This window comes from Bos grunniens, chromosome 9, assembly GCF_055505025.1.
Source record: "Bos grunniens cultivar Pamir isolate PY7600 chromosome 9, Bosgru_T2T1.0, whole genome shotgun sequence".
NCBI classification, from domain to species: Eukaryota; Metazoa; Chordata; class Mammalia; order Artiodactyla; family Bovidae; genus Bos; species Bos grunniens.
In genome coordinates, this window is record NC_141173.1 from 63,304,989 (window position 1) to 63,329,995 (window position 25,007).

Consider the following 25,007-nt stretch of genomic DNA (forward strand, 5'->3'; position numbering starts at 1 on the left):
TGTTTACTGATAGATATTGCAACAGCTAGAAGTGTCATGGTATTAAAAAATAATTGGGAAAGTACATATTTTTTTCTGATTTCACTGAGATGCTGCTAGTATCCTCTGAACAAGTTTTAAAGTTAATTGATAGTTTGGAATAGAAATTTTCTTTCAAGTTTAGGAACTCTTCCTTCTAATTGTTACTCAGTTTTTGATAAGTACTGATTTTTAAAATTTATCAAAAGCCTTAGAATATACTGAAGTCATCATATGGTAAAGGATAGACAAGGTTATAGAATAAAAATGCAAACCAAATAAAAGCAAGAAGATACATTGCTGCTAAGTCACTTCAGTCGTATCCGACTCTGTGCGACCCCATATTTGGGGAGCTGCCCGTGAGAACGGGGTCCTTTGTCCGAAGGACACAGCTCTGGGAGCTGCCTCAGTCCTTGAGGGTTTGCTTGCAAACACAGCTCTCTGTCCCGCCGCCCCAGAGATCAGGCGCTTACACAGCTCTCTGTCCCGCCACCCCAGAGATTAGGCGCTTATTTACTGCAGACACCTAGAGTTCTGTGCAAACTTCTCACGCACAGAGAGATGTTATCTGGTGTAAGAAATAATAACAGGGTGCCATTCCCATGCTCTCAAGATTTCTTGTGACTGTCTGTAAGATGTATAGGTCAACCAAGAAAAAATGTCAACTGTCTTGTCTTTCTCACGCTTTTCTGTATAAAACTTGGTGTCAGACTGCGTCCATTCGTGGAGATGTGTCTGAACCTCTCGACCCCATCTTTGTTGTAGTCTCTTGCTTTAGTTTCTTTTCTCAGCCCCGCCTTGCACGTTCTCGGGACCTGATCAACTTTGCCGGCTGGCACTGGCACCCATAGACGGCAGCCCACCAGGCTCCGACGTCGCTGGGATTCTCCAGGCAAGAACACTGGAGTGGGTTGCCATTTCCTTCTCCAATGCATGAAAGTGAGAAGTGAAAGTGAAGTCGCTCAGTCTTGTCTAACCCTCAGCAACCCCATGGACTGTAGCCTACCAGGCTCCTCCGTGCATGGGATTTTCCAGGCAAGAGTACTGGAGTGGGGTGCCATTGCCTTCTCCGAATTTGAAGAGTAAAAGCATATAAAACATTAAAGTGGTATTACCTTTTATGCTACATCAAAATATATAATTTTAACTATTAAAATTTGGAGGGGAAAAAACAGCAGCAGGACACTTTAACTGCTGTCATTTGTAGATATGGTAGGTAAAAAGTTAAAAAAAGTAAGTATTAAGATAAGCTAAAGAAAGTAAGCTCTCCCTGTTGACAGATTCCTTCCTGCTCCTAGTCTAGCTGCTTTGCTCAGGTGAATACCCCCTGCAGTGCCAGTGCCGCTGCCTGGCCCTCCCTCCCTCCCTCTCCACCTCTTGCCCAGTTGTGTTACAGATGTGCAGTCATCCATACAACACTGAAGCAAGGGAGAGGTACCATTCTTCTGTTATATATATGCCCAAGTGTCTTCAAGCCAAGGGGACAAATGGTGAGGAATGCAGAGCATCTTCCTACTTCTTTAGGCAATTTGTTTCAAGAACTGAAGCCAGCGAAAGCAAGTGCTAAAATCTGGATTTGTTTTCCTCATTTCTGCTCCATCTTATAATCAGGGTCAATTCCCCCTAAGAGTTTCGTAATAAAACAGTATCTGTTGGCCTTTAATCAGCACATACATACCAAAAAAAAAAAACCAAAAAACCCTCAGGTACTTCAAAGGTCAAACTATATAATTATACATATTTGCTTTATTAACACTAAAAATCTTTAAACAAATCTTAGTAAGTTACAGCTGAAATTCAACACAAAAAGTTCTAAGCAAAAACTTGCCTCATATTATGAGAGACAGTATTAAGTAGTGGTTAGACCGTAGGCTCTGGAATCAGCTTGATTTCAAATTTCAGCTCTGCCACTTGCTAGCACTAGCACTGAGAAAGTTCTTTCTAGTCTAAGTATCCTCACATACTTTAGTGCAGAAAACAGTTTAAAACTGATTTCATAGTTTGCTGAGAGGATTAAACAAATTAACACGTGTGTGTCAGTTGCTCAGTCGTGTCCAACTCTCAGCCACTCCATACATAGACTGTATCCCAGCAGGCTCCTCTCTTCACAGGATTTCCCAGGCAAGAATACTGGAGTGGGTAGCCATTTCCTTCTCCAGGGGATCTTCCCAATCCAGGGATCAAAGCCCAGTCTCCTGCATTGCAGGTGGATTCTTTACAGACTGAGCCACCAGGGAAGCCTAGCTGGTCTCAAACTGATGGATTAACACTTTTAAGGTCTACTTTCTGTGATGATTTAGAAAAATCCAATTTTATATATTTGAACTGTTTATTTTCTTAGCCAAACAATAGGATAGTCCAGTTTTCCTTTTTTAATACAAAATTAGTGCATGAGTATACTTAACTGCACATAATTTTCCCATCGGAATGAATCTTCATAGTACTGAATATTGAGTGGAAATATTCAATATGCCTGAGAGGAGCTTTTAAAAAATACTAACACCTGGGTCCCACTCCCACAGATTCTGATTCAACTGGTCTGGGATAGGGTCTGGGCATCAGCATTTTTAAGAAAGTTGAAATATGAATAAGGTCGACAGACTGTACCACTGTCAGTTTGCTAGTTGTGAAACTGTACTACAGGCACGAGATATGCTACCAACAGGGATAACTGAGTAAGAGTTCAAGCGAACTCTCTCCACTTTTTCTTACAACTGCACATGAATCTACAATTATACTGAAAAAATAATCAGGTTTTTTTTTTTTTAAGTTCCTCAAGTGATTCTAATCTCGGGACTTCCCTGGTGGTCCACTGGCTAAGACTCCGTGCTCCCAATGAAGGGGGCCCAGGTTTGATCCCTTGTTAGGGAACTAGATCCCACATGCTGCAATTAAGAATTCGAATGTGGCAAATGAAGATCCTGTGTGCCACAACTAAGATCCAGAGCAACTAAATAAATATGTAAAAATAACTAATTATAATCTGCAGCCCCAATTAAGAACCAGTGCAATAAACATTTTCTGACTGGTAACAACATCTTAATTTGTTTGAAGTAGTCAAGTCTTCTAACATGACCACTAAACAGATGTTTGGATATAAATAGAAGAAGATAGTATTTTTTTAATAATTTAATTTTATTGAAGTGTAATTTACAAATAATAAAATATGCCCATTTAACAGTTTGGTATGAAGAATTGATGCTTTTGAACTGTGGTGTTGGAGAAGACTCTTGCGAGTCCCTTGGACTGCAAGGAGATCCAACCAGTCCATTCTGAAGGAGATCAGCCCTGGGATTTCTTTGAAAGGAATGATGCTAAAGTTGAAACTCCAGTACTTTGGCCACCTCATGCGAAGAGTTGACTCATTGGAAAAGACTCTGATGCTGGGAGGGATTGGGGGCAGGAGGAGAAGGGGACGACAGAGGATGAGATGGCTGGATGGCATCACTGACTCAATGGACGTGAGTCTGAGTGAACTCCGGGAGCTGGTGATGGACAGGGAGGCCTGGCATACTGCGATTCATGGGGTCGCAAAGAGTCGGACACGACTGAGTGACTGAACTGAACTGAACCAAGGTGTACACTTAACGTAACCATCCTATCTAGAGAACATACCCATCACTCAAAAAAATCCCCCTTGCATTTGTGCAGTCAACTCTCCCTACCTCATTCCAAGAAATCACTGGGATTTTTAAGACAATCTCTTTTGAAGAATGGTAACCCTTTGAGGGAAATTTCAATTTGTCTTTTGAAGGTACATTTGGATCCTCTTTTAGATTAGAGCCTAGGGCAGTGCCCTTACCACTCTGTCCTACGCCTTCGAACATAAATGCTATATCAACACGGTAAGCAAAGCAAGCTTAGGCAAGAGAATTACTAATTTATTAAGAGTTAGGTTAGTTCAGACTTGAGGGAGGAAAACTAACAAATCTCATATTAAGATATTTTACCTATTGGCACAGAGATCTTTCTCTTCTTGAAGTTTGGCTTAAACACAAAGCAACCCTACAAAAAAGAGAGAGAAAAAATAGCATAAAGTCAAAGCAGCCAAGGAGTAGACAAATCTGATTAACATAGTATTTTATGAATAAACAGATTTGTTTAAGGCATTTCTTTAAAGTGCTAAGAAATCTTTCTTCAATCTGAATTATAGAAGGGAAATTCTTAAACAACAAGGGAATTAAATACTTCTTTCTCCTCCCTCCAATGGGAAGCTCTTCTTTGATTTTACTCTTTGGGAGCTAATCTAAGAGACAAAGAAAATAAAAACTGATGAAATTTAAACCCATTAAAGCTCCATTTTTATAAAACCCAGTGAAAAAAGAACATTAACATCAAGATGAGACAAAATACTGACACCTTCCCATCTCTAAAGAAACATTCATTATTTAATTAAATTCCAAGTATCTAGAACCTTGGCAGGACACAGACAATTCTGGCTACTGATTCACCTTATATATCTTTCTTCATCTGAAAAAAAAAATCCTTATTCATTTATCCATTAAAGTTCGACTCCAATTCACCTGCTTTGGGAACCCTTCCCCAATTTCTCTAATCAGAAGAATTATTCCTTCCCCTAATATCTCACAGTACTTGCATATCTTTGTTTTGCTTTGTTTTAAATTATTTTCCCTATGTAAGATAGCTATTTATGACTGTCTCCCCAGTTACTAAGCACCTTCAGAGTACAGACTGCATTTAATTCACAACTGTCTCCCCAGTATTTAGGAATAGTGTTAACATACACATTAGGCAATCAGTATACAAAATGGATGAATGCTTGTCAAATAACTTTTTGGGTAATTTCCTAGCTACACTGAGTTTCATTATTATTTGACTAGTGATACACAGGCCCCAAGCTGCTGGTCCTATGCTTGTTCTACAATCCTAAAGCTGTACCATGGACAGCTTCTTCAAGATTTCCATTTCTATGGAAAATGAAAGAAATATACCTAGGAAAAGCCATCTCGGGATAGACCCAAGGACTGCTGTACAAATATAAACTGGCCATGTGAATTGTTGTTGAGTCGCTAAGTTGTGTCCATGGACAGTAGCCCGCCAGGCTCCTCTGTTTCATGGGATTTTCCAGGCAAGAATACTGGAGTGGGTTACCACTTTCTTCTCCATCGGATTCCAGACCCAAGGATTGAACCCAAGTCTCCTGCGTTGGCAGGCAGATTCTTTACCACTGAGCTACCTAGGAAGCAGGGTCCAAAATAAGAATTGTGTCTTGAACAATTTTATCCGCAAGCCAGTCCATTCTGAAAGAGATCAGCCCTGGGATTTCTTTGGAAGGAATGATGCTAAAGCTGAAACTCCAGTACTTTGGCCACCTCATGCAAAGAGTTGACTCATTGGAAAAGACTCTGATGCTGGGAGGGATTGGGGGCAGGAGGAGAAGGGGACAGAGGATGAGATGGCTGGATGGCATCACTGACTCGACCAACATGAGTCTGAGTGAACTCCGGGAGCTGGTAATGGACAGGGAGGCCTGGCGTGCTGCGATTCATGGGGTCGCAAAGAGTCGGACACGACTGAGCGACTGAACTGAATGGAACGATTTAAAATACACAAGTATTTTTAATTTTTTTTTTTTTTTTTTAAGAAAAATCTTTTGGTGCCATGACAAGCTTGTCACTGCCTCCTTTCTATAGCCACCTGCAATTCAGGAGCAGGAAAAGGAACAATGAAGGAGTGAGATATGAAGAGCCCTGGGAATGGATCCCAATATATGGCAGCGGGAGTAATACCATTATTCACTTTGAACTATTGATCAAGAAATGGTGTTGGAGATGGAAGACGGGAGGAAAGCCAACAGCCAGAAAACATGACAAGGAAAGAGAAGTTTAGTTTAAATAAAAAAGGAAGATGACAGTTCAATAAACCAATAAAACAGTCCTTAAAGATTCTCATTTATGTAAGGTGTCCTTCATAATTATGTCAATACAAGCATCTGTTACGTCATAAATGCTTTCCTGAAAAAAGAAAAAACCATAAACCTCTCACAATCCTGCAAAGTATACAAAAATAAGAAAAGCTTAAGCAACAAAAAGGATTGGGGGACAGACCACTCAAAACCTATGGAACCAACAGGAAAGAAATTCAAAAAAGAGGGGATTTATGTATACATATAGCTGATTCATTTGTTGTACAAGGACAGGACTTAGCAACTGAACAGCAACAGAAACTAACACAACATTGTGAAACAACTATACTCCCAATAAAACCCTTTTAAAACCTATGAACTTTATAACCAGGGCAAAATGCAAACAGCATCAACCCTAAAAAAAAAAAATACTAGCAGTGACAGCTCTTCTGGCATTTGCACGTGGCATCACAGTCCCTCAAACTTCAGTACGCTTGAATCCTACGCTTTGTAGTTTTTCCCAAACATGTACTCTTGCAAAGTACTGAGTCTCATGATTTTATTCTAATGTAGTTTTAATCAAAATTAAAAATTAAATCCATGGTATATCCTTCATTAATTTACTGTTTGAACGCGAGAAAAGTCATTGCAACTATATCTGCATTCACAGGTTTATCACATAACTTAAGTTTCAGGAGCTTCCAGCTGTACTCCTAATATTTCTAAGCGGCACTCAGTGTCTAAAGAGGCACTAAAAGAATTTTCGGTAATGATGAAAGTATCTGCGTCTATTTTGTTTACTACTTGTACCTAACAGCGTTTGGCGCACAATAAACACGAGAAGGAAAAAAGAGGGCAGACTAGGGCACATCCTCCCGGGATCCGACCTCCACAAAGCAGAACTTAAAACCTCCTCCGAGGCAAAACACTAAGGCATTTCGGCGTTTTCGCTACCCAAGCAAAGTTGGCCTGCACCACACGCGGAGCAAAGATGCCTCAGCTCAGCCCGCCGCTCCTGCCCCTCGAGCCAGGACAACTGGACAATGTAACCTTTGCTTCATCCCTCCTTCACAAGAGAATGAGGCAGCTATGGAGTCCTAGTAGGCGCCCGCCCCCACATACCTTGGACACCGAAGAGGTGGCCATGGCTCCAGCAACCTGTGGAACGCCAGATGCACTCGGGATTTCCCGCGCTCCTTCGCGGCAGCGGGGCAGAGGTTAGTAGCGGGCCACGCTGCTGTTTGATTGGCTGGCAGCACCCTTCGGGGCGGGCTTCCGGCGCGCGGAGGCGGGGCGTGCAGAGAAGGGAGGAGCGAAGTTCTGGAGGAACCCGCTTCGTGGAGTCAGACATGGCGTGCGGTTTCCGCAGGTCCATCGCCAGTCAGGTACGGGCCCGGGAACTGGCATATGGTGGACCCCTGAGCCACGAAGCTCCTTTCACCGCTGCGAGCCAGCCCGCAGTCATCGGGAGGCCTCGTGGGTTTTGCTGATACCCTGTTTGTTTTTCCCGCCTGCTTTCGGCTTTCAGGAGGTGCTGGAGCGGCCGAGGCAAACCCGGTCGAGGGTTGAGCCTGCGGCCCAGATCAGTTTTCAGGGTGAAAAGTAAACCTTGAAAGGCGCACATTGCTTCGCTCACTGCTTACCGCCCCGCCGCTCAGTGTGAGTTACCTGGATAGAAAGTCAGTGGGCCATGCCTAGACCCCCTAGAAGTTAGTGTTCTGTTCTCTTAGTGTTGGGCTTCCCTGGTGGCTCAGAGGTTAAAACGTCTACCTCCAATGCGGGAGACCTGGTTCGATCCCCGGATCCTTTCTGGAGAAGGAAATTGTAACCCACTCCAGTACTCTTGCCTGGAGAATCCTATGGACAGAGGAGCCTGGTGGGCTACAGTCCACGGACTTCACTTCACTTCATTTCTCTTAGTGTAGTTGATGGATCTGAATTTCCATCTGAAAAGAGCTAACTTCAAAACGGAGAAGGCAATGGCACCCCACTCCAGTACTCTTGCCTGGAAAATCCCTTGGATGGAGGAGCCTGGTAGGCTGTAGGCTGTAGTCCATGGGGTCGGGAAGAGTCGGACACGACTGAGCGACTTCACTTTCACTTTTCACTTTCATGCATTGGCGAAGGAAACGGCAACCCACTCCAGTGTTCTTGCCTGGAGAATCCCAGGGACGGGGGAGCCTGGTGGGCTGCGGTCTATGGGGTCGCACAGAGTCGGACACGACTGAAGCGATTTAGCAGCAGCAACAACTTCAAAGCTAGTCATTTCTCTTCCAATCATTTTGACTGCCCGTCCTAGTGTTGTTTTTGGTAACTCCAAATGTAACATGAGGCCCTATTTTTTTTTGATTCTGAGGCATATTGTTCCTGGAAAACATTTTGCCTCTTGAGGGGTGTAGGGGCAGAAGACGCAGCCAAACCAAAGATGAGAAGGAAGGATTTATTACTTGCGCAAGTACGGAGATGTGGGGGTTGCCAATAGTTACCTTTCCCAGAGCAATATCTTCTCAGGTGGCAAAATCGGGGAGGTTTTAAGCTAAAGGTATTGTGCATTTTCGTGAAGGGGCTTGAGCAGGTGAATTCCATATCATATTGAGTCAGTGGTTGAGAGTATAAGGTTTAGTTGAAATCACCAGGGTCAGAAAGGATCAACATCTTCATTCCTTAGGTTCTGACCAGTCCGAGTTCTTAGCTAGCAGATAGTTAACCCTCCTTCACCTGGGTGGATGCCTAGTTCCAGTAGAGAAATTCAAAGTAGATTGTTTTGTGTATCCCCTGAGGGGTAATTAGGATTCTGCCTTCTCCCTACCTGGTTGTTTGATTGCTTTTCCTTTTTTTCTGTATTCCCTCACTTTCCGAATTTATAACTTTTTGAATCTGCCTGTTTGGAACTCAGGGAAGAGCTAGAGGGCTGAAGGGAACTAGAAAGTTTTTTATACCCAAGAGGGACCCACAGGGTCCTGGTTGGTTTCAGTCCTTTTCCTTTGATGCTCCTCCTCAGTCTTGAGGGGACCGGGTGTTAGATAAGAAAGGGAATAACATTTTGGATTGAGAGGTTAATCGTGAACTTAGCAGAGGAACTCGGTTTTAGGGAGAATCAGTTTCAGTATTTAAACAACTCTGTAGTAAGGATGGAAATAAAACACTGGAATGTTAGAGTTCATCAAAAATAATTCTTTTTTTAGTCTTCCAAAAAAGTAAAATCATGCTATTGAAAGCAAAGAAATAAGAGAATCATGTTAACATGAATAATAAAAACATGTTAGTCATGTAAACTATGTCCAGGGTAGGTAGGTTTGGACCTCAGTGTCCAAGCTTTTGTGTAAGTTGGTTACAAACACCCTGAGGTCAAGATAGTGCCGTTACCAGAAATGTATTGTGTTTTAATTTTTCAAAGGCTGTATCCTTCGGGCAATGGCACCCTACTCCAGTACTCTTGCCTGGAAAATCCCATGGATGGAGGAGCCTGGTAGGCTGCAGTCCATGGGGTCGCTAAGAGTCAGACACGACTGAGCGACTTCACTTTGACTTTTCACTTTCATGCATTGGGGGAGGAAATGGCAACCCACTCCAGTGTTCTTGCCTGGAGAATCCCATGGACAGAGGAGCCTGGTGGGCTGCTGTCTATGGGGTCGCACAGAGTCGGACACGACTGAAGCGACTTAGCAGCAGCAGCAGCAGCAGTATCCTTCCTTACAGAGAAAGCAAGTTGGGGAAACAGGAATTAATATGTATTGAGTATATTTGTGCTAATTACTTCACAGTCACATTTAAACCTTGGGACACCCCTGCAATAGAGAAGTATTAACCTTGTGATACAGGTGAGCAAATTGAGATTCAGAGAGATTAAATAACCTACCGAAGAGTTGGTTCATGAACAAAGATCTAACTTTGAAATCAGCTCCTTCCTATACACTGTGCTGTTTAGTTTGTGAAGGCGAGGAGCACAATCCGATCATTAAACAGAATGTAACAGAGTTGTGTGACAACATAAACTAAGATTAAGCAAACATGTATTTCCCCAAACAAGATAATTGAGAGATGATCTGAAACAAGGATAAAAATAAAAGTATGTGCAATACATACCTTTATGAATGGGGTTCCTTACCTAATTTAGGAATGAAGGAATATGTTACATGAAAGAGCACATTGATTCAGCAAATTTTGATTAATGAGTCAGTCATTTTTTTTCTTAAATCACTCTTACCTATTGATATTTTTCATCAGCACCTCCCCACCGACAACCAGTTGTTTGTTCTCTGTAGCTATAACTGTTTCTGTTTGCTTATGTTTGATCATGTTTTGCATTTTAGATTCCACATAAAAGTGAAACCATACAATATTTGACTTTCTCTGTGTGACATATCAGATAGTGTAATATCCTCTAAATCCATCCTTGTCATCGCAAATGGCAAGACTCCTTTTTTTTTTTTTTAATGGCTGGATAATAGTCCATGGTATACATATACCACATGCTCTTTATCTATACATTTATTGGTGGGCACTTACATTACTTCCATATCTTGGCTATAGTAAATAGTGCTGTAATGAACATAAGAGTGCATATATCTTTTTGAATTAGGGTTTTTATTTTCTTTGGATATATACCTAGAAGTGGAATTCATAGATTGTATGGCAGTTCTTGGAGAAGGCAATGGCACCCCACTCTAGTACTCTCGCCTGGAAAATCCCATGGACAGAGGACCCTGGTGGGCTGCAGTCCATGGGGTCGCGAAGAGTCAGATACAACTGAGCGACTTCACTTTCACTTTTCACTTTCATGCATTGGAGAAGGAAATGGCAGCCTACTCCAGTGTTCTTGCCTGGAGAATCCCAGGGATGGGGGAGCCTGGTAGGCTGCCGTCTATGGGGTCGCACAGAGTCGGACACGACTGAAGCAACTTAGCAGCAGCAGCATGGCAGTTCTAGTTTCAATTTTTTGAGAAATCTCCATACTGTTTTCCATAGTGGCTTCACCAATTTACATTCCCAACATCAATGCACAAGGGTTCCCTTTCTCCACATCCTCACTAACACTTGTTATTTGTTGTCCTTTGATAATAGCCATTCTGCCAGATGTGAATTGACATCTCATTGTGGTTTTGATATGCATGTGCCTGATGATTAGTTATGTTGAGCATCTTTTCACGTGCCTATTGGCTGTCTGCATATCTTGGAAAAACGTATGTTCGAGTCCTCTGCCCATTTTTTAATTGGGGTTTTTTTTTTTTTTTGAGTTGTATGAATTCTTTATATATTTCAGATGCTAATCCCTTGTCTGGAGAAGGCAGTGGCACCCCACTCCAATACTCTTGCCTGGAGAATCCCAGGGACGGCGGAGCCTGGTGGGCTGCCGTCTATGGGGTCACACAGAGTCGGACACAGCAGTAGCAACCCCTTGTCTGGTGTATCATTTGCAATTGTCTTCTCCCATTCAGTAGGTGACCTTTTTTGTTTTGCTGTGCAAAAGTTATTTAGTTTGGTGCAGGCTCGCTCACTTATTTTTTGTTCCTTTTGAAGTACTACTTCTGCCATAGGTCTCAGAGTGTATGATATTTTGTGTGCACCCTTTTAAGAGTGGAGTCTGTTTCCTGCAAACAGACTGGCTCTCCCGAAAGTTAACCCCTCCACCGTTCAAAGCCAAATGTTCTGAGTACTTGTTTTTCTGGTGCAAGACCTCCAGGCTAGGGAGCCTGATGTGGGGCTCGGATCCCCCGCTCCTCTGGAAGAACCTCTGGTCTTGTAATTTTCCTCCCATTTGTTGTCCATTTGGGAGTATGGGTCTTGATTATACTATTCTCCACCTCTCCTAGCCATTGTAGTTGTGGTTCCTTCTTTATATTGTTAATTGTAAGAAGACATTTTTTGCTAGTCTTCAGGTCTTTCTCTTCAATAGTTGACCTGTAAATAGTTGTAATTTTGCTATACCTATTGGAGGAGGTGAGTTCAGGGTCTTCCTACCCAGTCATCTTGGACACTCCTACTAACTGGTTCATGGTCTCATCTTTCCTTCTTGAACACTAGCGACCCAGCTGAGATCTTTTTATGTTGTCATTTCTCTGGTTCTTGGAGTCTAAAGTTTTCTAAGCACTTTCTAAGCACCTAAAGTTTTTAAGCACCTCAGACCCAAAGCTGAAAGTAAATGGAATATGGGTTCTTTCCTGGCATGGCTTTAGAGTAATTTGAGAAACAGTCATATAAACAGGTTGCTGCAGTGCAGTCTGTAACCACTGTATTAAAACCGTGTGTGAAATGCTGAGGGAATATGGAGAAGATAGCCTGTTAGTGTCAGAGAAGGCTTTGTGGAAAAGGTGCTGTTGAGGAGAGGTTGAGTTGCAGTATACTAAGTGAGGAGAGTGAGAGCTTGGTGGGGATAGGATTTTTCATGAAGAGCATGTCCATAGACACATAAGACAGCATGGCATGCTCATGGAACCACAATATTTGGGGATGACTGATTCTTTAGAGTATACCTCTGATGCTTACTTCAGTAAGTTCTTTTGATTCTGTTTTCAAAATAATATCTTGAATTCATCCACTCTTTTCCCATTGCTGCTGTTCCTTCTTTCCCCCAACCCCAAGCCAAACCACCATTGTCACCTGCATCAGCTCCTTACAGCAGCATTCTGATGGGTCTTTCTGTCTCCATTCTTGCCCTCTCTCCAATCCATTCTCTTTATAGCAACAAAAGTGACTTCTGGAGCATAAATCAGATCACTTATCTGTTTAAAACTACACAAACTCACTGTCAGAACCTTAACATCTTTCTTTCCAACAGTAATTCATGCCACTCTAGCCCTTTCTGTAGGATTGTAGCCGCGCTGTAATTTTCTTATTTTCCAACCTAGTAAGTTCTTTGCATTGCCATCATATTCAGATTGCATAGATTATTCCCTGTGCCTTGAAGAAATGCACTTTGTACTATGACTTCCTATACTAGATGGAAGTTGCACAGAACAATAGTTTGTAATCTGTGTGCATTCTTTTCTATTCTGTACTGCTTCATTTTCCCACAGAAATCCTGGTTGGAACTCACTGAATTTATTCCCAACTGACAACCTATGGTTTGATAAATATGTCCTCCAGTTGTTCTCCGTCTCAGTCCCTTGTCTGCTTCTGTCATAACACTTTTGAGTTAATTATTTTGTCATGGTTTACTTGTTTTGGTGTATGTTATAAGCGTCATGAAGACAGAGAGCATGTTTTCTTCACTGTTCTTTGCCCAGATCAGCAAAGTGCCTGAAAAATACTTGTTGGGATGTAATATAAACTTTTCAGTTTCTCCAAATAAGTTCATAATTTTAAAACTGTGAGATGACATGGTAAAAGGGTGCAAAGAATTCAAACTCCAGTCCTTTCATTAATGTAACAGATTTACTCTTGGCAGCTTTTAATTAATCTGTCAGCTATCAGATGATGGTATTGATTGCTAATTTATTGCAAGGATTGATGATGATGATGATGATATGGAATATCTTACTTGTACCACGCAGCATTTTACTGAACTTTACAGGGCTATTGATAAGCTTTAATAATGTAATATTAGCACAGAGGGCTTAGTGTTGAAAACTGTGAAGAGTTTGTGATTTTACTCTACAAGTTAGTCAGCCACAGTTCATGGACAGTGGCAGAAAATATAAGAGCCCTGGGAGAAAGGATTATATTATTTCATTATTCCCAGCAAAAGTAGTAGCCAGAGTATCAACATTTTCTTGTGTGGATTCCCCAAGCTCCAACTCTTCCCAGAGGGCCCTGTGCAGAGGGTCAGAGGATGTGTGTTATATAGGAGAGGACCCTGAGACTTTTGTAATGACAGCAGGCATTTTCCCCTTTATTCTGATGTGCAACACTATTTTTGTCTCACATAGCTATCTGTAATACAAATATCCTTGAAAAGATAGTCCAGGACAAAGAGCAGTTGGGTTTTGCATAAGACTTGCAGAAACTTAGAGTCCCATAGAGATTTGTCTCCCAACCCTCAGCACAGTGGTATGTAGATGAGGTGTTCAATACTTGATATTAGCATCTCATTTAATCATCTCACTCATCTTATGCTCTTGGCAGCATTATCTCCACTTCATAGAGGAGGACACTTAGACTCAAGAAGATGGAGAGAATAAAGTCACAGAGCTACAGAACTGGAGTTCAGTGACTAACCAACCCAACTGATTCAAAACACACATTGTTTGGATTCTGCACTATGACCTTGGTAAAATGTTCAGCACTCTTGTCTGGCTCAGAAACATAATGACACGGTACAGATTTGTTTCCCTTTCTCACTTGCTTTTCCTTTAGGTTTTGATGCTGAGGATAAATTAAGCCAGTTCATTTTAATTCCTTTTAATTTTGAAGCAATTTCAAACTTACGGAAAAGTTGTAAGAGTAGTAGAGAGAACTCCGTACACCCTTTTTCCAGATTCACCAATAAATGTGTTACACATTTGCTTCATCATTATCTTTATATCTGTATGATCTGTTTTGTTGTATCATTTGAGAGTAGGTTTCATAAATTAACTCCTAATGAACTTTCATAAATGAACCTCCCAATACCCAACTGTTTACTTCTAAGAACAAGGCTTACCTTAGATAACCACAGTTCAGTTACTAGATTCATATCACACTGATAGACTTTTTCTAAAATTTAATTTACAATCCATTCCTGTTTTGTTGATGTTTTTCAACAGCCTTTTTTTCCAGTATAGGCTCACTGCATTTCATTGTTATGTGACTGTTATATTTTAAAGACCTTAAGCTCCCCTCCTCACTAATTTATTATCTATTGAATATATAAATTGATAGAGGAGATACACTGATAACAGTGAATAGCAGACACAGCTCCCTGACTGCTGAGTTGTGTTGTCAAATCTCATGACCTCAAGGAGCTGTTAAACCAGTCCAGTTGTTGTCATCTAGTCCTAAGCTGGAGTATCTCCCCAACATAAATTTTGCAGCTTAGGCCTGGTAATTTGGGAAGATACTCTCACACATTCGGGTGAACCACAGCAACGACTGTATTATCTAAATGTGTAGTTTACTTCCAACCTGTTCTTACAGGCTCACCAGCATTCAGTTCAGCTTCAAACCACAAGTTCTTTAAGACTCGTGCTAAATTTCTTTCATTATAAATAACTGCAGGTAACTTACTGTCAAATCACTTGGGAAGTTCTTTTTTGATTTAGGTCATACCTTTGACTATGCCAAAGCCTTTGACTGTGTGGATCACAGCAAACTGTGGAAAATTCTTCAAGAGATGAGAATACCAGGCCACCTGACCTGCCTCCTGGGAAATCTGTATGCAGGTCAGGAAGCAACAGTGAGAACTGGACATGGAACAACAGACTGGTTCCAAATCGGGAAGGGAGTAAGTCAAGGATGTATATTGTCACCCTATATGCAGAGTATATCATGAGAAATGCTGGGCTGGACAAAGCACAAACTGGAATCAAGATTGCTGGGAGAAAATATCGATAACCTCAGATATGCAGATGACATCATCCTTACGGCAGAAAGTGAAGAAGAATGAAAGAGCCTCTTGGTGAAAGTGAAAGAGGAGAGTGAAAAAGTTGGCCTAAAACTCAACATTCAGAGGACTAAGATCATGGCATCTCGTCCCATCACTTCATGGCAAATAGATGGGGAAGCAATGGAAACAGTGAGTGACAAACTTTATTTTTGGGGGCTCCAAAATCACTGCAGATGGTGACTGCAGCCATGAAATTAAGAGATGCTTGCTCCTTGGAAGGAAAGTTATGACCAACCTAGACAGCATATTAAAAAGCAGAGACATTACTTTACCAACACAGGTCCGTCTAGTCAAGGCTATGGTTTTTCCAGTAGTCATATATGGATGTGAGAGTTGGACTATAAAGAAAGCTGAGCGCGGAAGAATTAATGCTTTTGAACTGTGGTGCTGGAGAAGGCTCCCGCAAAGAGTCGGACACAACTGAGCAACTGAACTGAACTGAAGTTTCAGTTGATACCTTGTTTGCTGACTATTTGAGTCTGAACTAGTTCAGACCTGAAGAAATTCTGCACATGTGGGAATATTGGTGCACTGGCTCTTGCTGGCAAACATACACCTGGGATCTGGTTATAGTAGAGTCAGAAATGAGGAGTAACCAAGGATAATTGATAGTTTAAGTAATTCAGAATCTGGAAAAAAGATTGATCATCTTTCAAGAATTTTGAAACTCATTGCCTTGTAGACTGTTATCTGGATAAAAATATAGAATTAATTTTCTATAAGGTATCAGTTCTGCCACATATATGTTTGGTTGCTAAAGCATAAGGATCTTTTTTTCATCAGCTAAATTAGGATTTTTTGTGTGGTTATTGGAGATTTTGATCTGGAACCTGGCAAGTTAAACTCCTAACTGAATTTCAAGTCTATGTAGACTAGCCACACTGATAGTATATTTTTTTGACTCTGTGTTCAGTTCCTGACTACCAAATGTAGGACTTGTGTGTGCCTGTGTGTAAGGGAAACAAATTGTTGAGAACTGCCCTCAAGCTGATTAATTATTGTCTTTTTCATGCCAGGTATCCTGGGAGCCAGGTTCTGTTACATTGGAATCTTTGACTTTAGGTTGCCAAATCCAAGGTTTAGAATTGTACCTGGCACATTGTCAGCATTCAGTAGGTGTTATTATTGTGTTATTCATGAGAATCTCTGGTGATAGGTTCCCAAACCAGATCTGGCATATGTGAATTTTCACTTTGATTCTCCCTTTTAGACATGGTTCTGCTTTCAACCTCAGGGTTCCTCTTTGCTCAGTTGTAAGTTATTTAGTTTATTTTTCAAGGACTGTGCCTTGTGGATTTTATTCCTCTGTCTTCAGGTTTAAATTTTTGAGCCTTAGTCTTCTTTTAGTGCTTTATTTTCAACTAAATAAACTTCTGACATATTCTTTAAAAAAATTTTCTTTCACTATTATGAGGCCTCAAGTGGATAGCTAGCAAAATGCCCTTGTTATATCTGTGGTAGCCCCAGATGAAACCCAGGAGAACACTTTTACCTAAAGGGAAATAAAAAAGAAATCTGTAGCCAAAGAAACTCTTAGGTCACTTTCTCATCAGAGAAAACACTAATTTCAATCTCAGAGACAGTTGAAGAAAGTCCTATTATTTCCAGAATAGTTTGGAACCTATGAGACTGTAAGGAAATGAAAAACCATGCTCTCCAATATTTGACAGTGGTTCTTAATGTTTTCTTATTTTTGTGTATTTGCCCCATCCATTTGAATTATACTCCTTGAATTAAAAACCCTCCCTCAATTGGGCACTGATTGTTAACATGGGAGGCAGCTGGTTTCTCCTTTTGCAATTTGTCTCTAGCTTTGTCTACTTGAGACGAGAATCACCTGAGAAGCATTAAAAACAATTCCTAAGCCCAGGTCCCTTGGGCTGTAATGGGGTAGGGGCCTTGAAGTTCTAAACCTTATCAGGTGATTCTGATATTCACTCAGGCTTGATAGCAGCTAGCTAAAGATGACCAGCAGCGGAAAGGTATGGTACAGTGGTCCCCATGTTTTACTTCAGATTAGAATCAATCCCAAGAGCTTTTTAACATCTGTTGCTCAGGTCACACCCTGTATTAATTAGAATATTTGCATGTGGGAGCCAGACTCCAGTGTTTTCTAAAGATCCCTGGGTCATTCCCATGGGCAGCAAAATGTGGAAACCCCTGGTATAGTGATTAAGAACAGAAGATACAGGTTTAAATCCAGCTTCTCTGATAAGTAGGTAAGTTCACTGTACTTCATTTGTAAAATGGAAAATTATTTAGCTCCCTTATAGACTTGGCATTAAGATTCAATGAATTAATAGAGTGCTCAGGATTGTGTTTTATATATTGTATAAATGTAGTACTCATTAGTCATTATTATCTCAGAGTTTTGAGGATGTGGTATTTTGAACCACCTTTCCACACTACTACCCCCAGAGGCTGGAGTTGGGGACCTAATTATTATCCACTAGCCTAGGTAAAAACTTTAGCACCTGTTTGGTCAGGCCATTCAAGATGGCTGTTCCCTTGCTCTCTGTATTCTCTGCTGACCAGGCCCTGCTTCACCCACATGACTATCCAATCCTCTTAATTATAGAGCTTACTCAGTTACTGCCTTCTTTCTTGAACCCTCCCTCAGCTGCTGGTTTTTCTGGTAACTGGTGAGCCAACCTGATGGCAGTTCCGCCTATAAATGAATGGTAGCTCCTTCTTCCCCCAAGTAGCAAAAATGGCTGTTGTGTCTTGTCTGCTCTACAGGGTGGGATGTTTTCCAGGTCCTAGGCTTCAGACGGGAGAAGGCAACGACACCCCAGTCCACTACTCTTGCCTGGAGAATCCCAGGGACGCGGGAGCCTGGTGGGCTGCCGTCTATGGGGTGGCACAGAGTCGGACATGACTGAAGCGACTTAGCAGCAGCAGCAGGCTTCAGACATGTAAGATTTTTCTATCTGATAAATCATTAGTGTCTGTCACTGTCTCCTGGTCCCTTTTTTTGGTCTCCAGGCTGGGCATCAACAAGGCTTTCGGGCCTGCAGGGTGCAGTGCAGCAACCCTACATGAAGTTAGGTAACCAGAAAACTGTGTATCTGAACGATACTGCTTAATTTTCAACAGGAATTCCTTAACAGTAGATACTTTTATAAAGTTGTGCATAAAGTAAAAAAAACCTTTCTCATTTTTGCAAAAGTAATACCTGCTTATTGTAAAGAATTACAATAAAAAAGGTACCAAGAATATTTTTAAAAATCTCCCCCATAAGTAATTATCACTAATGTTGACCTTTATTTTAGATACATTTCATTGCAGGTATACAGGTGGAAAAAAGGATAGATAGGCTTTTTATAAAAATTGGGCTGTATTGTAACCAGTTTTTTTTTTTAAGCTTTACAATGAATAATGTCCGACTGCTAAAAGTATACTATCCTGATTCCTCATATATTCGTAACCTAAATGTAGTTTTAAGTAAAAAGTGTTAAACACAGTTTAGCCTGAATTTAACAGTAGCAACAAAAGTACATTTCAAAGAATTATTGATATATTTTCTAAATGAGCCCTCATTTTCTAATGAGCAGTTAACAGATCATGAACAGCATCACAGTTTGGAGCGTTATTTTTTTTTTTAATCTTAATGTTTCAGAGACTCATCTCTACAGAGAACAAACTGGTGATTACCAAAGGGGAGGGGCTGGGGGAATCAGACAAAAGAGGTAAAGGGAATTAAGATGTGCAAGCTTCCAGCTGTAAAATAATTGTCACCAGACACAATGTACGCATAAAGAATATAGTCAGTAACGTAGCAACTTTGTATGGTGATAGATAGTAGCTGCACTTACTTTGGCTGTCATTTCATGCAACACTGTTGTACACCTGAAACTAATATAACATTGAATGTTAATTTCTTAAAATCTTGATGTTTCAGATTTAGGCAGTATACATGACACTCTTAAGGCTGGTGTAACTTTCCTCTACCTTTTCAGTAACTTTGTCAAAGTTAGTAACACTTATTAATGATATCTGCATACTTCTATTTTTAATTAAATACAATGCTTACCTGGTATATGACCAATCTTCTGATACATGGCTTAATTGGCTGCCTTTGTTTATGAGTAGATTTTTCAAGAAGGGCATTATTTTTTTAACTTTTTTTAAAAAGAAATTATGACTTTTCAGATAAAAAAAAATCCTAGGCATATCAAAAGGAGGGTTAATCACTGGAAAATTAGCGTGTTTAAAAAAACTATGAAAATAGTAGATTTAGGAATAATATTAAAAATCTTTGTTTTAGAAATAAAGCAATAACACCAGATTGTTTAGTTCTGACTTTGATTTTCCAAAGTCTGATACCACAGATGCAAACACCATACAATAATCTAATGTTATTTAAAATTTTTCTGATTTTCATATATTGGCAACTAATTCAATTTAAAAACCAACTGAGCAGATGAAATAAGTGTATCATTTTGTAGCTTCTCCAGTAGATGAAACTCGCCTTATATAAATTCTAAATTATTTGCTTTAACCAGAATGTGATCTTTGTGAATAGTTAGCATGGTGACAAAGTAAAATACATTTATTTCATCTCTGGAGTCTTCTTGATTGGGTGCTTTATTTTTGAAATTTAGTGACTTGACCAGGATGTGTCATTTTCTGTTTCTGTCATTGTGTTTTTTTGATGTAGTCATTTATTTTGATCTGTAGATTCCATTTGTTTGTCTCTTTTTTCCCTTTTAAGACAGTCTTTAATCATGGAGAATACTATTAATACCCATGTACCCATCACCCAACCTGAGAAATAAACTATTACAAATACTATTAAAATCCCCTGGGGATCCATCCCTGGTTGCAAACTCTCTTCACATATGAGGTTTTGTGTTTATCATATCTGTGCATGTGACTTACTACCTACGAAAGTACTCCTATATAGTATTCTTTTGCAAGTTATTAAATTTTATATAGGCAGTAATCAAATTTTAGTTATCCTCTGCATGTTGGGGTGTTTTGTTGTTGTTTCTTTGCTTCAAATATTAAAAGATTTCTCCATAATGGTGCACAGAGATCAAGTTCTTTCATTTTACTGGTGAGTGGTGTGCCATGGCAGTAATACACCACAATTTAGATTTAGTTCTTTATTTCAGGGATGCTTTCCCTTTTATTGACAATTATGCCCTGTTACCTAGGTCACACCTGATTCTAGCTGCCACTGATGTGAACAGTTTCACATGTGCTTCCATTTACTTACCATCGACAGCGCTTCATCCTGTCAAAAAGCCTGCTACCAACACAGACTCAGCTTGGGTGGAGTGAACACTCTCATGGAACTCCCGCTCAATCACTGAGAGATGGAGGCTCCTGCTCCCTACTTTTGGATAGACACTTTCAGTATACATTGTATACAAAAGTAAGATAGAAATTAAGCCGCTGTTGCCTGCATCAGTGACCTTGATAGCACTATCTTATATTTACTTCTTCTCTTCTCTCACTCTCCCCCATATATCACTTCTGCTCTCAGGAGTCACTTCCCAGATAAACTGCCTGCACGCAGTCCTTTTCCCAGGCCCCGCTTCTGGGGGAGCCACAATATAAATCTATGAGTACTTTCTATTTTTCTTAGGTTTTGTTCATTCATTTCTATGACTGCTGGTAAATGAGACTAAGGTAGGAGCCCTGCTAAATAAGGCTGCTCCATTCTGTTTGAGAATCTTTTGCATCTCTTCTTGGCACGCTAGCGTGTGGGTTTGTGCTTTGTCTCTCTAGACTTACTGCAGCTGGAGAGCCAGTGTACCTCTTCTTCCTGTTCACTTGCTTCTTTGCTGCTGGTGTTGTGTTTTTTAATTTTTAATTGAAGGAGGATTGCTTTTCAGTATTGGTTTGATTTCTGCCATACATCAACATGAATTAGCCAAAGGTGACAAATGTCCCCTCCCTCTTTAACCTCCCTCCCACCTGCTACTCCTTCCCACCCCTCTAAGTTGTTACAGAGTCCTAGTTTGAGTTCCCTAAGTCCTACAGCAAATTTCCATTGGCTATCTATTATTTTAGGGACACAAGTTACCCTAAGGTTGAGTTATCTTGTACCCAATTTTATTTATCTTTGTCTGATTGCTTTATGTTTTTTTAAAATGTATATTCTCTGATTATCTTAGCCCTTTTATGTTCTATTTTCAGTTCTGACTACACTCTTCCTTTGTATTTAATTATTAGTTCTATAATGTTTGATCATCAGACTCCATTTTTATTTCACTCTGTTTCAGTCATTTAGTTCTTGTTATTATATTCAGACATCTTGAAGCCCTTGTGAAGAATGTCTTTGTATTAAATTGTATTTTTCTTCTAGAGTTCTTTGATCTCTTGTATGCCACATTCATTATTTTTTTTTTTTCTTGCAGTCCCTGCCCCTGCTCTCTCCTTATCGAGCTGTCTTTCAGTTTGTCTGTTTTTCATGCCTGTTCTTTTTCATCTTACTAGTGCTTGACAGCTCTGCCCAGACTTCATATTTGCTTCCTGATTGTGTGGGCAACTTCCTTACTCTCCATATCAGCATTATTCTTGGCTCAGCTCACTTTTGTGGTTACAAAATATACACTCTGCAGCTTTCTACTCCTCTTCTGTCTCTCCAGGAGGTCGTGGTGACCTGTACACATTACTCCTGAACTCTGACTTGGCATATTTTTGCTGCTAGTTCTGACATTTTTCTGTCTTCCTATAAAAATTTCTCCTATGACTCTTCCTGCCCATGCAACACAATATCAGGATTTACTCCCTGTGATTGGGGCGTATATTGTGTTTCCATTGTGGAGGCCCTCAGATTCTAGCCCTAGAATCTTCACTTCTGCTGGAAAGTGCCCTAAATCACTTCTCTGTTTTACCCGTTCTTGCCTGCAGTTCTGTAGCATCTATCAGTCATAGATGGGTTGGTGGGGGTGGGGGGGGCAGGCAGGGTGGAGAATTCAATGTTTTCTCTCCAGATTTGGTGTATTAATGAGGTTGTTAATTCACTTTAGGAGCCTTGCCAAACAGCTGCTCCATTTCTTCTCAGAATCTGCTGTATCTTTCCTTGGTTTCCATTCTTGAAGTTTATAACTTTGAGCTGTGCCTATCATATTGTATTTGTTGATGGAGAACCAACCAACCTCTAACCTTCCCTCCTTTCTCCTTTTCTTTCTTCCTTCCTTTTCATTTTAATTTGTTAATGGGTAGGAAATGGGAGATGATTAAAGAAGACTTCTTTCTACTACTTAATCCCCAAGTCTGTCTTTTGGGTTTTAATTGTGGGAAAATACACATAGCGGGCAAGTACACATAGTTGGATGGCATCACTGACTCCATGGACATGAGTTTGAGCAAACTCCGGGAGATAGTGACAGACAGGAAAGCACAGTGTGCTGCAGTTCATTGGGGTCGCAGAGTCGGACACGACTGAGCAACTGAACAACAACACATAACCAAATTTACCATTTTTTTATAGTGTTTTTTTATTGAAGTACAGTTGATTTACAGTGTTTAATTTCTGCTGTACATCAAAGTAATTCAGTTACACACATATATATATACATTCTCTTATATTTTGCATGATGGTTTATCATATGATACTGACTATGTTAATAGTTCTCTATGCTATACGGTAAGATGTTATTTATCCATTCCATATATAATAGCTTACATCTACTAACTCCAGCCTCCCACTCCACCTCTCCTTCACAAGTCTGCTCTGTTTGTCCATGAGTCTCTGTCTTGTAGATAAGTTCATTTGTGTCATATTTTTAGATTCCACATATTTGTTGTTCGTTGGCTCAGTTGTGCCCGACTCTTTGCAACCCCGTGGACTGCAGCGCGCCAGGTTTCCCTGTCCTTCACCATCTCCTGGAGATTCCACATATAAGTGATACCATTTGTTATTTGTCTTTCTCTTTGGCTTACTTCACTTATTATGATAAATTCTGGTTGCATCCATGTTGCTGCAGATGGCTTTATGCTTTTTATGGCTGAGTAGTATTCCATTGTGTGAGTTTCAGTTTTACTCAGGGACCTTGCTGCTGCTACTGCTAAGTCACTTCAGTCGTATCCGACTCTGTGCGACCCCATAGACGGCAGCCCACCAGGCTCCCCCATCCATGGGATTCTCCAGGCAAGAACACTGGAGTGGGTTACTCAGGGACCTTACTGATGACTGTAGCCTGGGAGACCGCCACTTTGCAGCTCTGAGTGAATTGCTCTAAAGAGGTAGGAAGAGAAGCCAGTTGAGTCGTGGCTGTTGGCTAGGGAATGCGTACAGTCAAGCTTACATCTCAGTAAGAGATTACAGCTAATCACAAGGAACAAATGTCTCAGTTAATTATTTCAGTGCTGCTTCAGATATAGGAAGGTTCAAGAATCTGGGTTATTAAAATTCTTGCTGAGATGTACATAGACCTTTCTAAAGGGGCCTGATTTTCCAAAGCACAGAATGCCTCATTTTTTTTGTCGGGTGTATTATTGGTCAGCAACTACAGTGGCTAATGACTTAATTTGTTTATAACTGCATGACAGTCTTTTATTTTTCAGCAGAGTTTAGATATATTTAAAATAGGCAAAAATATAATAGAAGAATAGGCAGAAGATCTTATTGCTATGGATAAGTTTGAAAGACATGGCCGAAATAAAACCCTTTAAAGGAAGAAGGAAATAATACTTATTACATGCTTGTTATGTGACACAATTTTGTTAGTCTTCACAAGAGCCCTAGTTTATTATTAATAGATTTGTTATCCCTGCTTTTCAGATAGGAAAACTTAAGCTCATTGATGTAAAATGACTTTCTCAAGGACTCATAGATAGTAAAAGTGGACCCTTTATTATTGATGTAGCTGTACTGGCAGGAACATTTTGCAATATAAACATGAACTATTACAGTCTTTATTTGGTAAATGCTTTGGAACTATTTATCCACTACTGAGCAAGTGTCTTAAGGAAAAAAAGCCTTTTTTGTAAAGTATACAGTAATTCAATTCCTAAAGGCTAGAATTTAAAAAGAAAGACTGCACTCTGAGATTTAAACTTAAAGAATCAGCATATGCTAGATCAAAGCAGAACTACAGAGTATCCTAAACATAAATGATAGCTCCAGGTCTGCAAGTTTTAACCTTTTTTTAGGTTTATTAAATTTACCAATTTATTTTGATATTAGGGTAGATATTATTACTCATAATGGGGGTAGTGGCTTTAGTTTCATTCCTCTCCTTCTGAACACTTACAAACACCTCTGAAGAGGATTAAGATTGCTTCTTAATCTCTTCCAACGTTCTTTTTTTATTCACCCCGTTGTTCCCTTTCCCTTCTCTCACCAGCTATGACTTGACCATTGCAGAGGTTGCATAAAGATTGAGGAATTAGGGGAGAAAGGTGAAGACAGTTTTAAATTCATATGACTGTACTGCTGTTTCACTGTTTTGTTTTCATACATTTCTCTTTGAAAGGATATAGATGTGACATAGAGATTAAATGTAGGTTCTGCTTATAAGATAGCTTGTGTTCACATCTCTGTTTTTCTGCTTAAGCAAATTACATAAATTCTCTGAACTTCAGTTTCATCACTCATGAAGTCTACAATAGTGATCCATGGAATTATTTGGGAGAAAAACT

The 25,007-nt window shown here is 40.2% G+C and overlaps 2 protein-coding genes across 30 annotated transcripts in view; one reads left to right on the forward strand and one right to left on the reverse strand.

Annotated features, from left to right (window-relative positions):
- ORC3 (origin recognition complex subunit 3) overlaps positions 1-7,064 on the reverse strand; it is a 73,728-nt gene extending 66,664 nt beyond the window's left edge. For all 18 annotated transcript variants that reach the window (XR_015133159.1, XR_015133160.1, XR_015133162.1 and 15 more), the window contains exons 1-2: positions 7,007-7,064; positions 3,969-4,023 (exon numbers count right to left, since the gene is read on the reverse strand). Coding sequence is in view for 9 of the 18 variants with exons in the window: in XM_086317787.1 (XP_086173913.1) it covers positions 3,969-4,023; positions 7,007-7,030 (79 nt within the window). In the remaining 9 variants the exon portion in view is untranslated. The remainder of the gene's footprint in view (positions 1-3,968; positions 4,024-7,006) is intronic.
- Positions 7,057-25,007, forward strand: part of RARS2 (arginyl-tRNA synthetase 2, mitochondrial) — a 90,954-nt gene continuing 73,003 nt past the window's right edge. For 4 of the 12 annotated variants that reach the window (XM_086317807.1, XM_086317796.1, XM_086317797.1 and 1 more), the window contains exon 1: positions 7,057-7,269. In XM_086317807.1, the coding sequence (XP_086173933.1) occupies positions 7,057-7,269 (213 nt within the window). Of the gene's footprint in view, positions 7,270-7,412; positions 7,544-15,063; positions 15,537-17,546; positions 17,627-18,069; positions 18,089-18,146; positions 18,323-20,566; positions 20,788-25,007 lie in introns of those variants that run through there. The other 8 variants (XM_086317803.1, XM_086317798.1, XM_086317799.1 and 5 more) reach the window with 8 other exon arrangements.